This window comes from Mustela putorius, unplaced genomic scaffold (genome assembly GCF_011764305.1).
Source record: "Mustela putorius furo isolate JIRA1106 unplaced genomic scaffold, ASM1176430v1.1 tig00000129_pilon_pilon_pilon, whole genome shotgun sequence".
NCBI lineage: Eukaryota > Metazoa > Chordata > Mammalia > Carnivora > Mustelidae > Mustela > Mustela putorius.
The window spans coordinates 9,045,297-9,064,670 of NW_025421290.1; the positions used below are offsets into that span (position 1 = coordinate 9,045,297).

Here is a 19,374-nt window from a genome sequence, read left to right on the forward strand (position 1 = left end):
ACAACATATGCCTACCGCCATGTCATAGACTGTGTCAGACGGTCATCATCACAGGAAACTCTAAAACTTGGCATATCGAGTATGAGGAAGTATGTTCTCTCAAGTGGCATTCCACTCTAAGTTTCCATTGTTTTCTCCCCTAACATGTGTTACACATGTCAAATCTCTTAGTATTAACATTAAAACATTTTTAAACTATGGATCTAGTTGTAAAACATACATCCAAAGTGCAACTACTGGTAGCAACCATGTTTTATTTCTCTTTGAGCATCTCTCAAAATACTCATCTGTATATGAACATATGTTAACACTTTTGTCTCAGAGACAAAACAGTTTGGACAAATCTTCCACATTGTTTTGACCACATACATTTCTGTTAACAGCTATCATGTCACAAACCCAAAAATTAACTGAGGACAATAGGTGCGGCAGGCTGAGCCCAAGCCCTCACTCCTCCTCTCAGGGGACAATCTCGAAGATTAGAGAGGAACCAGGTTACTACAAAGCCATTTAACCAGATGGCTCAGCCAAAGGCCTTGTCAGCTTATGTGGGACCCTCCATAACAAGGGGACCACACCAAGCAGAGAACATCATTTCAAATAATAAGGCAGAGACTTAACATCATGTTGTTAGAAGAAATATACATTTTTCTCGTAGGCTCTATATATCAGGGGTTGGGTAAACATTTTCTGTAAAGAGCCAGACAGTAAATATCTTGGGCTTTGTAGGCTATACAGCCCCTGTTGCAGACTCTCAGCTCTGTAGTGCAAAGGCAGCCACTGTCAATACTTATTCAACTGAGTGTAGCTGTATGCCAATAAAACTTTATAAAAACAGGCCTGTGGGAATGGGTCCATTGGCCACAGTTTGCCAACCCTGGGACTAGATAAAAACAAAAAACTACATCATAGAAGTGAGATGTGTTTGTCTTTAGGCAAAGACAAAGCCCAGACCCAGCCCTGCTAATGGAGAGAACAAACAAAAGTTGAAATGCTCCCAGTTGACCCCCAACCCTCCACCTCCTTCCTACCATGGGACTAATGCTCACCCTCCTGACTCTGCAGATTCAGCAGGGGCCAGAATAGATTGATTGTGTGTTTGCATCCAGCTGAGGCCAGAGGTGGCAGAACTTGCACAACATTCAATGGAGCTGGGACTTCATCCATTCTGAGGAAGAAGGTATGTTCTGAGGAAACAGAAGAGACCCCTGATGCTGAAGATTAAAGAGATCTGTGAAGACAACGTTGGAAGAAGGGGAAAGAAGGTCAGAGTTAGAGAATGAGGGAGTATTGAATAGCCACCAGGGAGGACTTACCTGGAGCCCAGGTCCAAATCTTTCTTTGGACTCTTTCTTGAATCCTTTAGAAAAGAAGCTCTTAAGCCTCCCGCAATCCCCTGCTTTATTTCCTAGCACTTTCTGCCTCATTCATTTTCTTCCAAACTGGCCTCCTTGATGTTTCGGGAATATACCTAACACATTCCTACCTCAGGACCTTTGCGCCTCCTTTTTTGACAGACTTTTTAGACAGACAGAAAACTTTTCCACAAATGGTTCACTCACTTTTCATTTGGATGTCTCAAATGACATCTCCTCGAAAGATGCCTTCCTTCACTTTTCTATCTAGAATAGCATCTTCATCAGGCTCTGCTTATTTTAATTTTTCTTCACAGCACCTATCACTACCTAACTCTCTTCACCTATAACATGTGAGCCCCATAAAGGCAGAGATATTGGTTAATTCATTCCAGTTCACTCCCAGCATCTTGAATAGTATATAGGACCCAAGTGGTGCTCAATAAATGTTCTCTGAATGAATGTATCAGTCAGTTAATCAAATCCAACATGTCTATGATGGCTAATTTTATGTGTCAACTTGGCTGGGCTATTGCACCCAGATATTTGGTCAAACATTATTTTTTATGTTTCTGTGAAGGTGTTTTTGGATGAGATTAATATTTAAATTGGGGGTCCCTGAGTGAAGCAGACTGCCGTCTATAATGTGGGTGGGCCACGTTCAATCAGTTGAAGGTCTGAATAGAACAAAAGACAAGAGAGCATCTGCAACAATCTGCCTTTCAGCTTCATCTGCAAAATCTGTTAGTCCTGGTTCTAAAGCAGACTGCCTTTGAACTTCAGCTGCACCTCCTTCCTGAAGCTCCAACCCCATAGACAACTCTGTCAGACTTTGCAGACTTGCCAAACTTTCACAACTGGGAGATCCACCTCCTTAAAATAAATCTCTTTCTGTCTGTCCGCTTGGTGCTCTTTCTCTGGAGAACCCTGACTAATACAGACTCCAAGTCAAACTATGCTTTCTTCTTTACTAAAGAATTCCTCTTATTAGCTCTCCACCCACTGGTTTTCACAACATGAGTCAGGGAGCTGAAATTTCCACACATTCTGCAGATGTGCAGGTAATATGGGTCCCGATGACTTCCTTCTCCTGGCCAGCTAAATGGGGACGGAAGAGTGGGGGAGAGGATAATCAACCACAGCTTTTCAAGATTGTAGCTGATTATATAAAAACACTAGCACGAAAAATCATCTGGAGACTTATCTTCCTTTCTCACAATACCATTGCATTCACATTTACTGAACACGAAAGTAGATCTACAAGCTAATTTGTCTAGATTCTAGCATAGTTTAGAACCCAGAATACCAAACATACAAGTTATGTTTGTATTTTGAAATTTTAGTCCTGTCCATCGTACTTATATATGACTAGATAGGGCCATAAGTATAAAGTCTATGGGGAATGGAGTCTTTTCATAAGATGCTCCAAGACAGTGCTCCCCCACCTAAGCCCTTAAGATTTTTAAAAATTTAAGAAAAGAAATACCCTAACCTGGTACCACTCAGGAATCCTGTCATGAGAAAGTAAGCCTTTCCAGCGTCCCCAAAGGGTTGGGGCTGCCTTCAGATGCTTTCTTTGCTCTGGCTTCCCGCCCTCTCCCGGCTCCCCACTGCGGGGGGTGGGGGGGCGCCCTCCCAGCCAATCAACGTTCAATAGCGCCCTCCAGCCGCGCGTCTTTCAAAGGCCCCTAGAAACCAATGGGCGGTTAAAGGCCGAGCCCAGGCACTCGGGGGCGGAGGATAAAACAGGGAGAGGGTCTGATTGGCTCCTAGAAGGCGCCTCGCTCCACCTCCCAGAAGGATCTACCAATGAGCTGAGCGAAGGGGCGGGCTCGCGCGGGGCGCTCGCTGGGACGCGGGTGCTGCTGGAGAGAGGCGGCCGCAGGTCAGGACGCTGGGCTGCCAGCGATGAAACCGGTGAGTCGGGCGGAGGCTTGGACGAGCGATGCCGCAGGGACGGAAGCGGCCCTGAGGCCAGTTCTCGGGCCTGGGGACAGCCCAGGCCAGGTCGCGGCCTGACTCGCCCTGTAACCGTCCTGGGTCGGGGAGGTGGCGCTTCCCTGGACGGGGGAGAGCGATGACTGAGAAGGAACAGGGTCGGTGGCGGACGTGGGAACGACAGACATTCGCTGTGCACCTGTTGTGCACCGGCTGGGTACTGCCGCCTGCCGAGTCTCCTAAGCCTCGCGACAGCCCTGCCAGAGAGGGCTGAATCCGGTTTTACGGAAGAAACTGAGGCTTGGAGAGCTGAGGGGTCTCGGTCTTATCAGTCTGCCTCATACCCAGCCCCAAAGGATGTCCGGGGATGCCCCGCGCGCCTCTGGTGAGCGGTCCTCACCGCAGACGGGGAAAACTCGAGGAAAGACCTTTGCCAACCCCCGTTGGTGGGCGCGTCATCATCTCCCGGGGCCAACTGGCACTGCGCGCCTTTCTGGGGTTCAGAATCTCTGGACCCGGGGGAGCAGAAACGTCTCTGTTAGGATTTGTTAACCTGGCTGGAAGAGCCTAGTGAAGGAGCCACACTCTGAAAATCTTGAATCGTCAAAACTGCTTTAAAGGGAAAGGAAAAACAGACGCAAGGAGCCGAGGTCCCACCTGACTCGATCACCTGTCACCAGGGTTGACAACCTATGGAACATTAAAGGACCTTCATTTGAGTTGATAATAATAATAACGCAAAGAGATCCGAAGCAACTCACATGCATAGCCTAAATGGCTCTGCAATGTGATCTTGTAGTAACAAGACCGTTATAGAGTATAGATTCAGAGCTAGAAAGCACACTAGCTGGTTACTCTTGCTAATCCCCTTGTTTCCTTGTGGAGGGGCGTCAGCCGTCCTTCACTCCCGGCCTCTCTTCCCGCTTGTTCCCTGAAGGGACAGAGTGAGAGATCTGATCCCCCAGACTAGGAGGAGCTGAACAAAATAGCTGGACCCTTTCTTCCCTTCTCTCTGCAGTGGGTTGTTCATTGCTGCTCCTGACTGGGTAGGTAAGTCCAATTCTGGAGTGAAGAGCTGACAGGCCCACTGGACTTTTAAAGCCACATCCTCCCTTTGACACTCAGTAATAAAACGAACATACTGATCTCCATTTGCCTCTCCACTGTTTTATCTCTCAGTGGTTCCAAGTTGGAAATAAAAAGAAAGGTGTCTTCTTTTTTTTTTTTTTTTTTTTTTGGCCTATTAAACTACTGACTCTTATGTAGAAATTATGCCTACAGGATTGAGTTCCAACTCCTTAGATTGTTACACAAACTCCATCTCAATCTCTCTAGTCCGTAATTCAAACAGTTGAGGGCATGATATTCTACCCGTCCACCGCCCCCCCCCCCATTAACCAAACTACTAGGCCATATTGGGGTTGTTTTTTGAGAGATAGGGGGTAGTTAAAACTACTTATCTGGCTTCATCACCTCTGCTCCAATGTCACAGTTCCTGAAAACAAGTTTTTTCTCCTTTTGCCTTTATTGCCCTAACTTCTTCCTTATCTGCCTAAAAACTTCCTGCTTGTCCTTCAAAACCCAGCTAATTTATCCCCTCTGAAGATTTCTCCACCTCTCTAAGCAGTCACTCAGTTGGTTAAGCATCTGTCTTTGGCTCAGGTCATGATCTCAGGGTCCTGGGATGGTGCCCCACATCAGGCTCTTTGCTCAGCAGGGAATCTGCTTCTCCTCTCCCTCTGCCTGCCGCTCCCCCTGCTTGTGTTTGTGCTCTCTCTTTCCCTCCTCCCCATCAAATGAAAAAAAAAAAATCTTTAAAAATAAAATGCATAGTTTATGCTTCCATTTTAGCACTTATGACTTTCTTTTCTAATCTATGCATACACCTCTCCAACTGTACTGAAACTTTTTATTTTATGGATCTTTGCATCTCCACTTGGCAAATGAAGGTGTTTAAGAAATGTCTGTGAATTAACGAATAGGTCTCCTCACTTTATAGTTGTAGAAAACGGAGACCCAGAATAAACTGAGGTTGTTTGTCCAAGATTATACAGTAAGTGGCAGAGCCAAAAACAGGATCCTGGTTTTTCCCAGTCCAACTCTCTTTCCACCACAGAACACTGTAATTATTAATAGGATGGTAAACTCAGTAATTTAGTATTTATATCGCTGATCATTCTGATATTCCAAGTTGAATAAATTGCAAATATACATTCAGTGTGTGTTTAAGCAAGGATCAGCTTATACATATGTATTCTTCTTTACAGTTATTTAACATAACTGATTTCTTTTGAAGCCTAGTTCATTGCAAACAAGCGAGTTTGACTCATCAGACGAAGAGCCTATTGAAGATGAACAGACTCCAATTCAGATATCATGGTATGTTCTGATCAATGATCACTTCTGATCAATGATGAGCTAAATTATTTGATTATTTAATTATTTGATTATTTGATCACAGTCCGTGTAGATAATGTGGTCCACATTTTGAAAATATTTAGTGATTCTCTTCTGAGGATTGGTAATTCTGATCTTTAAGGGATCCTCTAACTCCATGATTTATTTACTGTCTATGATAGAAGAAGACTTTTCTTTTGGATGGGGGATGGGCAGAGGAGGAAGTCAATTCTTAATGCATTCAGAAAACCATAGTAGAAACAAGTAAGGACTTGAGACAGGATCCGCATATCTGCAATTTAGTACCCAAACCTACTTATTCTTTTATGACAAAAGAACAATATACCGAACATAGGATGAGATATTTGTTTATCATTTAGTCAAATCCTAGAACTACTTGCCACAATAATGCATCTATTAGCAGACCCTGCCTAAGATAAATGCCATGTTACCATAGATACAATAGCAAAAACAAATGTTTCTATATAGAATCAACTTCCAAATTTTGGCAGTGACTTATTACACCAGAATCTCTACAACAATCAATGCTTTCTCTCATCCCTGTAAATGTAATAATCTCTCTAAGAAAACACCATTTCCAACTATAGGAAGAGAAAAAGAGTGCGTTACCTCCAAAGTTCCTTTTGTTCTGTCATCAAATAGCAATTATCTTTCATTTCCCCTTACACAACCCCCTTTAAAACTCAAAAACTCATCTAATTTTCAAAGTTACATGGTATTTATACAATGCCCCCTGTTTTCCTCTAAATTCATCTTCTGTCTTATAGACCAAGCTAGCCTTTATCTGCTTTGTCCCTGAGTACTGCAAACTGGAAATATGATTTTGAAATTATTTTATTTGAACCAAAATCCATTACAACAAGGAATGACCTGCAATTTTTATCACATGAAATTATATCTGTTTAAGGAAGTCCTACAAAGAAATCTTTAAATAGTAATGGAGAATGAATGCTGAGGATGAAATCATCAGAAGGTCATTTTCTAGACAATTCCCCAAGATTACTAACGCAAATTATCTCAGATAACATACCACAGGGTATCTTAAATATGTTTTATACTATTATATTTGCATACGCGTTTTTGTTTTGTGACTACAGTAAAACTTTAAAACACCCTTATTCCATGCCAAGCATGCATTTCTTGAACTGAGTTTCCACTTACAACTTTTTAAAAACTGAAGTAAACTTAAAGTTTTATTCTTTTCAGGCTACCCCTGTCACAAGTGAATTGTTCTCAGTTTCTTGGTTTATGTGCTCTTCCAGGTAGGTAACACTACAGTTGGCTTCTATTGATACTTAAGATAATCTGTTAATTAGTTAATACATCATTGTACTGAGCAAGAAGAGAATTTCCTAGATCATCAACCTGGAGAACTCACTTTAGGATGCCCTCATGTGGGCTCTAGCTAAAAGAACAGAAATTACTCTTCAACCCTTCCAGACCCATTCACAGTTCTGCATTTCTGATTACCTATCTTAAAAAAAAACTTCAGCATTGGGGTACAAGGTGAGGCTGAGGGCAATAGGCAGGTATTTGTTACAGAAAGGACACAGAAAAAAGACTCTATGGATTAGGAGCTCCTTCACCTGGGGTCTATGAATCCCTTCAATTATATTCCTAGGAATATAAGAAATTGAAATCCACACTCAAAATGGAATTGAAACATATAAATGATCATAGAGGTATGACCTTGTAAAGTAACTGTGTATGTGTTTAAATATATTTGTTATATGTGACCAAAAACTGACTTTTTCACTTGCCTTATTACTGCTTATAGGTTGTAAATTTAAAAATGTTAGAAGAAATATCCAAAAAGACACAGGTAGGTATAACATTAAACAACCATATTAATTTTTTTTCCTTAATAACACTGAAAATCTCTTTGTCAAAAAGAACAAACGCTAGTCTCTGTTTAGTATACAAAATATATGTTTGTTATTTCATAATTTCAAACTGTAGACTTATTCTGACACACAAAGATATTTGCAAAGGGCACAGAGAACTAACTCCTCATTTACTAAATACAGCATCGCTTTTCACTGATTATTGTAGCTACACATAGAAATTGCATTTGAGTTTAAAATGTGTAAGTTAGAGGGAGGAACGTATGTAAATAGAAAATTGCCATTTCACTGCCCAGATCTTTTAACATATTGTCCTTTACAGACATGATTGTGATGGTAGAAATTAAACCTAAGCCAGAGGTAGTACTGAAATTGTCCATCCTGGGTAGGAAATTTAGAGAGCTAGCATCTGGGTGGGAAAGATGGAACAGGGTCTGATCTTCCCGGGCTCAAGGATGTTCACCCCACAAATATCCTGATAACCCACCCCAATTTGGAATTTACATATTCCATGGAACTAAAAAACTTGTTTTTTCAAAACATTTTATCCTGTTGGCCTGGAATATCTCAAGGCTAATTGTCCTACCAATGTCCCCATAATATACCAAAATAAATATAAATAAACACATGCACGTGCACACATACACACATAATCTCCCTCTCTCTCTCACACGCACACACACACACATCTTGATTCCGACCGGTATAAATTTTTTAAATCTTAAAGTTTTTTCCTGGCTATTTTGGGATATCAATTTATTAATTTGCTTTCTCTAATTCATTCCTTACCTACCAAAAAAGACTTACAGAGGCTAAAAGATTAGTTGACTTTTGAATTACTTGTAAAGTTTCTCTGATTTAGATATACCTGCCATGGTAGGGAGTTTTTATTTGGAGAACATTTAGTTCATAAGCAAACTATAATGAAAATCACTGGCTCAAGAACCAGTCTTGCACATTTTGGGAAGCCCTATTCATTTAGTATCTTCTATAAATGGGGTTTCCAATATTTTACCAAACCTTTTGTTTTCCATTGAGATCTTAAATGGAATCCAAAGTATAAAAGATGACAGTCTGGTGAGAGAGACCTAGACTCTCCCTGCATCAACCCCTATAGTTCCCTCCTCAGAGTTCTTTCTAGGAAAGTTTGAAAACCACTGTGTAATAGAAATTATCCATTGTGTGCAAGAGTCAGAAAATCACCTACCCTTAAAAATGGTGAAGTATGCAGACTTCAGTTTTAATTCTTTTAGAAGTATGAAAACATAATAGTATTATTATAAAAAATAAAATAAAATAAAGCAGCACTGTCCGGAGTCACAGATAGAAGCCACGTGTGTAACTTTACATTTTCTAGCTGCCATATTAAAAAAGTAAAAACAGATGAAATTAACTTGATATATTTTATTTAGCCTAACAGAGCCTAGTTTCATTTTGATAGTTTTAAACCTAAAATAAATTATTAATGAGATACAGATTTTTTTGTACTTGATCTTTGAGATCAGATATGGATTTTACACTTAGGATACATCTCAATTTGGACTAGCCACGTTTCAAGTACAAATCTGGAGGTTCATGATAAAAGACACTTCGTTAAATTAGACCCTGGATTTAGCAGGGAGAGAGAGGGGGCTGAGATCAGCCAGAATTAGTTATTCATTTTGAACATAAGACTCTAGAGTGAATATTGCCGTGAGAATGTTTTAGTGTATAGAATGACCTATAGTACTATTGCTTTGTTCATATTCATAATAGTGAAATTAGCTAAGTCACCTAGAAATTCTAGCATAGTTAACGTTTTATTTCCTAGAGATCTAGTCCATAAAATGAAATGCATAGTGGCAAGACACCATGCAAATATAAAGGAGAGCATGAGCTCAGGCAGCCTGGGCATGCAGGAGATTTTACATACAGTGCTTAGGGTAAAGCAAAACAGCAGAGGGAGGAAAATAGCAAACATGGATTTTGGGAGAAGAAAATGGGAGAGAAACATACTTTTGTTTTTTCACAAGAGTTTATTTTGAAATAGCAGATGTTTTAAAATTCATTTTTAAAGCCATATGGAAAAAAAGATTTTTTTCAAGAACAGCAATATACTTGACTCATCTTAAAATTCAGTTTAAAACATTTTGAATTATTAAGTCATTATAATACTATAAATATCATATAATTATTATGATAATATAATCACTATATTATAATGCTATTATCCTATTATAATATAATATAATTAGGATTATTATTATATTATAGTATGATTTTATTAAGGTGATTAATTTTAATCACCTTTTGGTCCAGGTTTTCCGATTTCTATTTTGTGCTTAGTGACTTGGTTTTTACCTTTCTTTGAAGACAGATCAATATTGTTTTAGATTATTAATAAGTATTTCAAATTTTTAGATTATCATTTGTTACTTAATTTGGCTTAAGAAATTTAACACCACATCCTCTGTCTTGACTGTATTTAAATTTGTAATATTTGTACATGTGTATCCGTATCTTGGTTTATTGGCAGAAGAACTAAAGAGCTATGGTATACAAGACATATTTGTTTTCTGCACCAGAGGAGAACTGTCAAAATACAGAGTCCCAAACCTTTTGGACCTCTACCATCAGTATGGATTTATCACTCATCATCATCCAATTCCAGATGGAGGGACTCCTGACATAGCCAGCTGCTGTGAAATAATGGAGGAGCTTGCAATCTGCCTTAAAAATAACCGAAAAACCTTAATACAGTACGTTATTCTTTTCTCCATAAATAACATGAGAAATGCCCCAGTCAGAAAGATTTTTCTAGTTATTGCATCCTTATTCACTTATTACCTACCTTACAGTTTGGTAAAAGGATCAAAAGGAAATAAAGCATGACAAGTACTTGTATAATGTCTACTATAGGGCAAGCACTCTGATATTTGCCATTAGTCCTTTTGAAAGGTAAGGACAATAGATGAGTAGATTTGGAAATTTTTAGAACAGATTTACAGGCTTTTTATTCTTTCTTTTTGCCTTAGAGCATTACTTATAATTTTTGGTCCCTCTTCCTTCCAAAAAAGATGGGGCATCATTCTTATGATACCCTTACTCATTCAGTGGTCAGCCTTTCAGTGGGTTAGTTGCTTCTAACCACCAAAAAAAAAAAAAAAAAGTCAGCATGGAGGGCCACCAAGTGGCTCAGGTAGTTAAGAATCTGCCTTCATCTCAGGTCATGATCCCAGGGATGGAGCCCTGCATCAGGCTCCCTGCTCAATGGGGCGTCTGCTTATCCCTGTCCCTCTGACCTTCCCCTCCGCTCGCTTTCTCTCTCTCTCAAATGAATAAATAAAAAATCTTGAGGGGGAAAAAAAGGTCAGTTTTTTAAAAATCAGCAAAGAAATCATAAGCAATGAGCAATCTTAAAAATATGACTGTAAAATTATATTTGATGATATCAATTTGCCACCAGACCAAAAGAGGTACTCTCATTGTTTGCCGATGGCTAATTTAATTTCCATACCAGTGGCACAAGCTGCTGGTATGGAAATTTAAAACAAAATAAAATGAACTAAGAGGGGGGAAAAGGAGGCGAGAGGAGAAAAGTAGCTTGGAGAAAGGAAAAAGGGAGTGCCAATCGGCAGTAGACAATAGCAATACAAAGATTAGAAGTGATGTTGTGGATAATGCAGTAGATGCTCTGCCTGCAGTGAGACACGCAGCAGAGGTTCTGTGATTCTTGTACTTTTTGTATCCTAATAAACTGCTTAATCCTTCCTGGAACAAGATAGAGTATTAAATAGTTTGATACCTCAAAAGCTCTAAAGTCATTGCTCTGAACTAGAAAGTATGCAGACTATACCAAATAACCAGGTAGTCTCATGGCACCAAGGGAAAGGGCAAGCCCAGCCGGCGTCTCCGTAGACCTAGAGCTGGGGGGCCCTGTGCCCACAGTTCCCATTACAAAGGTGAACAAAGTAGTGCACGGGGTTTTGGGGACACACACTGTGACTGAAGTGAACTCAAATGTACAGAGAACTGGACACCATCCTACTACAGTTTCCAGCCTTTCTCTAGAGAAAAGCGTAATCTACAATTATAAGCAATTACTAACTGCTTTACTAATTATAAAAGTAAAATTTTAGAATAAAGTTGTCTATTCTAAATTATCTAATAAGTCTAAGTAAAATAGCATTAGATAATTACATGTGGCTTGCAAAAAATATTTTTCAATTTGGGGACACATTTTTCAAATCAGTTCTGAGATTTTTATTTAATTTTAATTTTTTAAGATTTTTTTTATTTATTTGACCGAGAGAGACAGAAAGAGAAGCAATACAAGCAGGGGTAATGGGAGAAGGAGAAGCAGGCTCCCCACTGAGCTAGGAGTCTGATGTGGGGCTTGATCCCGGGACACTGGGACCATGACCTGAGCCGAAGGCAGATGCTTAATGACTGAGCCACCTAGGCACTCCTCTTTTTTTTTTTTTTTAAATACATCCTTGAGAACAGCCTCTACTGAAAAGTTTCTAGAGATCAAACTAGCTCAGATTAGTGAAATTTAATGAATTTTACTTGAGTGGGTTCTAGCACACCAAATGTTGTCTGTTGTTTGAATAGAATACAAACAGGATGGAAAGATGGTTACATAGGTTGAATGCTTCTGGCTCCCATAAAATAAAGCATCTGCACCAGTTATACTGCATTAGGGTCTACCCCTATGATCTCATCTTAACTTAATTACATCTGCAAAGACCCTATTTCTAGGCAAGGTCACTTTCACAGTACCGGGGATTAGGACTTCAACATACCTTTATGGGGCTACAATTCAACCCATAACACCTACAGTGTACCACACATTATGAATACAAAGCAGGCACTGTGAGGTCCACTCCCCGCCCTCAAGGAGCCCATGCTAATGGCACAACCATGTAGGTGCAGTCAGATTCACACAAGGTATACACAAGGTGGCACAAAGGGCAGTGAGAGCTTCCATGGGGCACAAAGGCAATTCAGAAAAGGCCATTTGAGTTAGGTTTTGAAGGATGAGCAGGAATCAGAAAAGGAAAGATAAAGGTATGAGGAAGTATTCACCGTGCAGAGATACACTGAAGTGCCCATCTCTACCTTCCTATGGTAGATCCTCATCTCTGAAATGGGTCTCTATCCGGGACACTTTGTAGAAAGCAAGCTTGTGACTACTCTAGGAGCCAGTATCTGCTTGGTCTGTGGCTCACATCCTCCTCTCCTGGCTTCATCTGCGGTACCCCATGCTCATTCATGGTCCTGAGAAGTTGTCGGCACTACTTTAGGTTCAATAAACCCTCTTAAAAAGTTAGGAATTGTGTAACACATTTTTTAAGCATCTTCAAAAGTAATTGGGATGAATGGTTTTGTTGCTTGGAGGTTTAATCATGATTTTTTTTTCTGGAAAATCCAGTTCTGCAGAACTGCTGATTTCTTCAACAGGGCTAGACTAGAGCACCTAACATGCATTGACTTTTTACTCTGTGCCAAGCTCTGTTGCAAGCCCTTTACAAATTTAGTTACCTCATTCAGTCCTAACTATGATGCGGGTACTGTGGCTATCACCATTTTTTAGGTGATAGGGCTGAGGCCCAGAGAGGTTAAATCACGTGCTTAGGTTCACGCATGTCATAATGACAGATTCACCATTCAGCCCCAGACAGCAGGGCTCTAGAACCCAGCCTCCAAACCTCTGTTACATGCCACCTCTGTACTCTTTTTAGGTAAAGAAGTCATCATATGGACTTGTTCAATAACCATGGTTTTGTTTAGACAGAGGAAAATAAACTGGCAGTTGGTCAAAACAGACCGATTTCTATTTAGTAACATATTCCACTTCCCGGATGTGGATCCTGGTGTTTAAGAGGTCGATGAAAAGGCCCTGCCTGCATTGACCACTAGAGGTGTTTAGAATACTTCCCAACAAATAAATAAGTACACCCTGCTCCTGGTTAATTTAAAAATTCTTATTGGGGCACCTGGGTGGCTCAGTGGGTTAAACCTCTGCCTTCAGATCAGGTCATGATCTCAGGGTCCTGGGACTGAGTCCCACATCGGGCTCTCTGCTCAGCGGGGAGCCAGCTTCCCACCCACCCGCCTCTCTCTCTGCCTGCCTCTCTGCCTACTTGTGATCTCTGTCAAATAAACAAATAAAATTTTTTTAAAAACTTATTAACCTCTGTGTGCCAGGCGCTGTGCTAGTAGGCACTATTAGAAAGAGAGGGCAGAAAGAGCAGGTCTTCAGTTCTAATTGGTGGGGTAGAAGGAAAACACAATATTCAAAACTGTGCTTCCCTTTCAGCTGTTATGGAGGACTTGGGAGATCTTGTCTTGGTAAGAAATGTGTTTTCATTATTCGGTATTTTTCTTTATCCTCAAAGTAGGCAAAAGTATCAGTTTCTGGGCCATATGCTCACTTTGTATTAAAATGAGACAAAAAATATATATAAATCTGCTAAGACCTTAGGAATTATTTAAGGACCTTAATTTGGTCTTCTCTAGAAAGCTAGAGTGCGAATGGGAAGTATTTTCGACATTGTTTTGAAGGATTCTGCAAAACATAATATACACGTCTTAGCACCTGCATTCTTGTTTTGTTTTGTTTTCCAATGTTTTCTCTATGCAGGTGTTATGATACTGACAGCAAATTCTAAATAATATCCATCATAAGTATGAAAACCAAAGTGAATTACTTCATGCAATTACTGTTCACTTTTTAAAAAAATGTGTTAGGAAGAAAAATAGTTAACAAAGTGGCATACTGGAGTAACAGTTAATCCTTTTAATGTTGGACAGTATCAAAATTAAAAACTTCTATGCTTCTAAGGAAATTATCAAAATAAAAAGAGAATTCACAGAATGGGAAAAAATATTTACAAATCATATATCTGATAAGGGGCTTACCTAGAATATATAAAGAATTCTTACATCTCAATAATAAGAAGACAACCCAATTAAAAACTGGGCAAAGGATCTGAATAGATATTTCTCCGAACAAAATATACAAATGACCATTAAGGACATGAAAAGATTTCTAACATCATGAGTCATCATGGAAATGCAAATCAAAACCACAAAGCGATACCCCTCAATACCCATTAGGATGCCTATTATCCAAATAATGGAAAAAACCCACAGGGATGTGGAGAAATTGGAACTTCCATACACTGGGGGAGAGAATGTGAAATGGTGCAGCTGCTTTGGACAACGGTCTGGCAGTACTTCCTCAAACAGTTAAACATAGAGTCACCATGTGCCCCAGCAAGTCCTGCCCAAAACAAATGGAAGCATGTCTACACACAAACTTGTACGTGAACATTTATAGCAGCATTATTCACAAGAGCCAACAAATGGAGCCGGCCTAAATGCCCATCAACTGACAGTGGATAAACAAAATGTACATCCATACAATGGGATATTACGCATCCATAAAAAGGAATGAAGTAGTGACACGTCACAATAGGTTTGCATCTTGAAAACGTTATCCTAAGAAGCCAGTCACACAAGCACACATATGATTGCATTTATATAAGATATCTAGATTAGACAAACCCATAGAAAGCAGATTAATGGTTGCTTAGGGCAGGGTGACGGGGGCAGGGGGATGATGACAAGAGGGGACAGATCTTTTTTGAGGGGATGAAAAGGTTCTAAAATGTACTGTGGTGATGGCTGCACCCATCTGTGAATACACTAAAATCCACCGAATGGTGCACTTTAAATGAATGAATTTTATGGTATATTAAATAGAGCTCAATAAAGAATGAAGCCAGTTTAAACTTCAACTCAACCACAGTCATTTAAAATCATAATTTAACTGTCAGAAAGATACGCTAGAAGTCTTTTAATCCACTTTGCACAATGACACTCAACTCCATCTTCTGCACGAGCAGAAGTCTAATTAAATATGCAACGCTCTACCTTATCATTAATTATTTAATAATATACTATTTTCCTAATGTGTTCCATTAGTGGCCGCTTGTCTCCTCCTCTACCTGTCTGACACAGTGTCACCAGAGCAAGCCATCGACAGCCTGAGAGACCTGCGAGGGTCTGGAGCAATACAGACGATCAAGGTAAGGAGGCTGTGTGTTCCTGGTTTAGGGACAGTTATAGACACAGTGGAGTCCCATCATCAAGAGGGCAATGAAAACCCAAAGCATTCTGTTAGTCATATATCACCTGCTCAAAACTTACATTTATATATAACCTGAATGTCTGAAGAAGTTCACCATGTTTCTAACAAGCTAATGAAAAATATGACCTTTCTGGTTTACTCTTGCAGGATCTACCACTGTTCAGTTTTTGCCCATTCAGTTTCAGAATGAATCCTCTTATTTGGAAAAATTGGGAAATTTTTAATTTAATATTTATTTAACTTTTCCAAATGAAAGTATTCCTATAAACTTGGTAGTTTCTTGGCCAGAAAGATCTAGTGAACACCCTCTCCTATCACCAAAACAGTTAACAAAGACTAGTGAATGACTAGAATACAAAAAAACCCCACAAAGCTATGCTAATTATCCTTTGCGGTGAATAACTAAAAATGACAACTTCGCATTTACTTTCCCCTTAACACTAAAAATCTCTGCAGTAGCAGTGCCCCAAGGATATTATTTTGTATTAATGTTCCTGAAAGATCCTGCAGATTTCATTTATTTCTAGATTTGTAAAGCCAATTTGCCTTCCTTTCCCAAGTACACGGTCTCAGCATTAGGACTAAATCAGAAGATCAGGCACGAGAGTCCTGGCCTTCAGGGGCTTCCTGGGCTTGAGTCCATCTTCCCAGGGTCAGGGGTCTATGGAAGGGCCATGAATGTGAATTATTACAGTAACTGACAAATTCACCAAGCAGTCTGATTCTCGGGGCTTAACTCAGATCATTCAAAACAATCCATACAGGATCCATTTCACTGTACAGGTTCTGAAAACAGAATTCCCCTTCTTATCTCTTAAAATCCAGGGATCCTTCAAATTCAAGAAGCTTTCAGGTCTCCCTCTGAAACAAAACCAAATGCTCAAACATACCCGACTGTGTGTTTTACATCTTTAATTTTGGAGCGAATCAAGCCCACATTATATGGGTTGTCTGCTGATCACCTCAGCACTCTGTAGCAGATAGGCTTTCCCATTTCTGTGCTGATAAGAGCTAGTAGGAGGCAATTTCAATTTCCCGATAACTATAAAAAATGAGATTATTGGCAGAATAATGTCCTCCAGGAAACTATTAAAACTCCAAATAAATTATTTAAAGTTTTATTTCACTTATCTGTTAAGATTCATGTTTTTAATACTGACTACTATGAACATTGTTCCAAATGGATTGTATCATCACAAGAAGCAGTGATCTAGGGCTTCCATAAATTAAGAAATAGATTTTCTTGAAATATACCATTGTTAATTGCTAGAGAAAGTACCCTCTCCTCCCTACTTATACCCCAGAGGAAAATATATTAGCAAAAAGAATGCCTTCACATATTATTTTTAATTTTAATTTGCTGCTGCCAGTAAAAGGATTGTACAGATTATAAAACATTCATGTGTATTGCATGTTACCTTCTGATTTTTAAACAAGTTTCTTCACACTATATGCTACTTTATTAAAAGGGAAATCTTCTCATAGGGCAAACACTTCCTTATCCAAAAGGATGTAGAACTATACTTAGCAATTATTTTTTGATTCCTGATTCCTACTAGTATTGTGACTACTCTGCTAACTAGATTTCTACAATATATTTCAATGTATCTTTACTTTTTTCAGCAATATAATTATCTTCATGAGTTTCGGGACAAACTAGCTGCACATCTATCATCAAGAGATTCATTATCAAGATCTGTATCTAGATAAAAAAGAATTTCAAATAACATATATATGACCATGTCTGAAATTTAAGAGCTATTTAACATAATTTGTATGGAAATGAAACTTACTAGTGTCACCAACCCGAATGTAAATGTTTATGTGCAGATAATCCTAAAGTTTTTATTGACAAATCCTGATTGTGTCTCTCATCTCTTATAGATCAAAAAATTGCTATACAATTTTCCTTTTTAGAAATGAGCTGGCTTCTCTGAAATATTTTACCTGGAAGTAATGCTGAAACAAGCATATAGAAAAATATTTGACTGCCTACTTTTATTATTTACCACACTTTTACCTCCTTTTACTATATTTAACTACCGGTGGAACATGACATGGTAATAAGCATAAAAACTGGTTTGAATACCCAAGCTAAAATCAAGTAACTTTCACCCTCTGTTCCTCCCACATTTCCTCCCATGGTTTTTTCTACTTCATAGACACAAAGTGTGAGCGATCCTATGATTCATTTGGTCACCTCCCACCCAATGCTGGATCATCCCCAACAGGTGTTTGTTTAGCCAGCATTTGCTGGAACATTTTCAGATAAGAGGAATTCACTGGGTCAGATAGCTTCTCTGTTCCTGGAACATTCTTTTTTTTTTTTTTAACCCTAGGAACTACATGCAATGAATTTAATCCCTCTTTCACATTTATGTAAGAAAGCACTTATCCACAGATTAACAGTCTCCAATTCTCTCGCTCCTTCACCTCACCCCATGCTACAGAATATGTCTTTTTGTCTTCAACCGTAATGTTGAGCAGTCAGCACTGTAGACAAGATGTTTCAACAGGCATCGGTGGCTTCAGTGCCACATACAGCAGTCCCTTGGCTGTTGGCAATCACAAAGGTGAACCAAGGGTCACAGGCACTTCCACACAAGATAAAGTAAATGTCACCACATCAAAACTTTGTTTTTGAATAACCATGTAATTGCCCAAAGTTCTCTTTTGTCTCACACTCTTCTTGCTGCTGATGAACTACTTTAACTTCACTGGGGAAAACTTTAAAACAATTACTGGTGCTGTTTGGGATCTTCAGACCAGAGAACTAGTATGTTCCATAATATAAATCAGTATTTTAATACTTCATATATATATATTACTTAAGGAATTTGAGATTTTATAAGAATACGAAGGAAGATGGGAGAACCACATAGCCTACCAGTATCTGAATATTTAAACTAGGGGTTTCTTATCTAAGATAATATATGCCAAAAGTTATAGCCAGAAACATTTTTTAAATAAGTACAGCCTGCAATAACAGAACTCCCTCACAGTTTCAGTACCAAATACAATTTAAAAATCACAGTACTGAAACTGACATTACCGAATCTTACATTGCTTTCTCTTAATATGAATATAAAGCTTATTCATGAACACTTAAGAAAGTAAAGGGAAGCTATTGGCATGGATTAACCAAATCCTTTAATAATCAACTGAACTTTCAAAGTGGATCCTTCTCTCAATTTTACTGCAAATGCTAGTTGTCTTCCATGTTTAAAACGCTTAACAACTTTAATACTAGGCGTCAAGGGAAAACATCAATTATTTCATTAACAGAGAAACATGGAATGGCACTATTCAAAAAAAAAAAAAAATGTAATTTCAAACTGTTGGAAAAGTATTTTCTCTACCAAACCTGTGGGATAGTCCTCCCTCAAAACAATGGGGGAGAGAAGGCAGAGAGACAACCTAGAGTCCTGGTTACACACAAGCCAGAGTTAGCTACTGAAACTGAATTAACAGAGACTCAGCCATTAACCATAAACTACACAAGGAAACATTTGAAATGGTTTTTATTTAATATACAAAAGCAAAAGTCAAGCTCTGAGAAGGTAGGACTACTTAAGGGCATGTTCTTTGGACAGTGGTACAGCACCAATCAGATTAACTCATAACAGACCAGGAGCACAGATGGCTAACTACATTCTATGTTTCTCTCGTAGTTTTAGGGTCT

General features: G+C 39.1%; 1 protein-coding gene and 1 long non-coding RNA gene across 3 annotated transcripts; one reads left to right on the plus strand and one right to left on the minus strand.

Annotated features, from left to right (window-relative positions):
* Positions 1 to 234: 234 nt before the first annotated feature.
* Positions 235 to 3,110, minus strand: LOC123389027. Its single transcript, XR_006603558.1, has 2 exons — positions 2,848 to 3,110; positions 235 to 1,231 (listed from the first exon to the last, which is right to left on the minus strand). It is a non-coding gene; the product is annotated as an uncharacterized LOC123389027 (long non-coding RNA).
* Positions 3,111 to 3,120: 10 nt separating this feature from the next.
* On the plus strand, positions 3,121 to 17,548 carry CDKN3 (cyclin dependent kinase inhibitor 3). Of its 2 annotated transcripts, XM_004738811.3 has the most exons (8): positions 3,121 to 3,272; positions 5,590 to 5,672; positions 6,918 to 6,973; positions 7,489 to 7,533; positions 10,071 to 10,293; positions 13,857 to 13,888; positions 15,527 to 15,630; positions 17,316 to 17,548. In XM_004738811.3, exons 1-8 carry the CDS (start codon positions 3,264 to 3,266, stop codon positions 17,400 to 17,402), a joined length of 639 nt encoding a protein of 212 aa, XP_004738868.1. In that variant the 5' UTR covers positions 3,121 to 3,263; the 3' UTR covers positions 17,403 to 17,548. The 2 variants fall into 2 exon arrangements, with proteins under 2 accessions (XP_004738868.1, XP_044925538.1); XM_045069603.1 differs by lacking the exon at positions 7,489 to 7,533.
* Positions 17,549 to 19,374: the final 1,826 nt, after the last annotated feature.

Excerpts from the sequence above, each read along its gene's own strand:
- CDKN3 (XM_004738811.3), top strand. Across the intron at positions 7,534-10,070 it reads AAATATCCAAAAAGACACAG|AAGAACTAAAGAGCTATGGT; the intron begins GTAGGTATAACA and ends GTTTATTGGCAG. Across the intron at positions 15,631-17,315 it reads GAGCAATACAGACGATCAAG|CAATATAATTATCTTCATGA; the intron begins GTAAGGAGGCTG and ends TACTTTTTTCAG.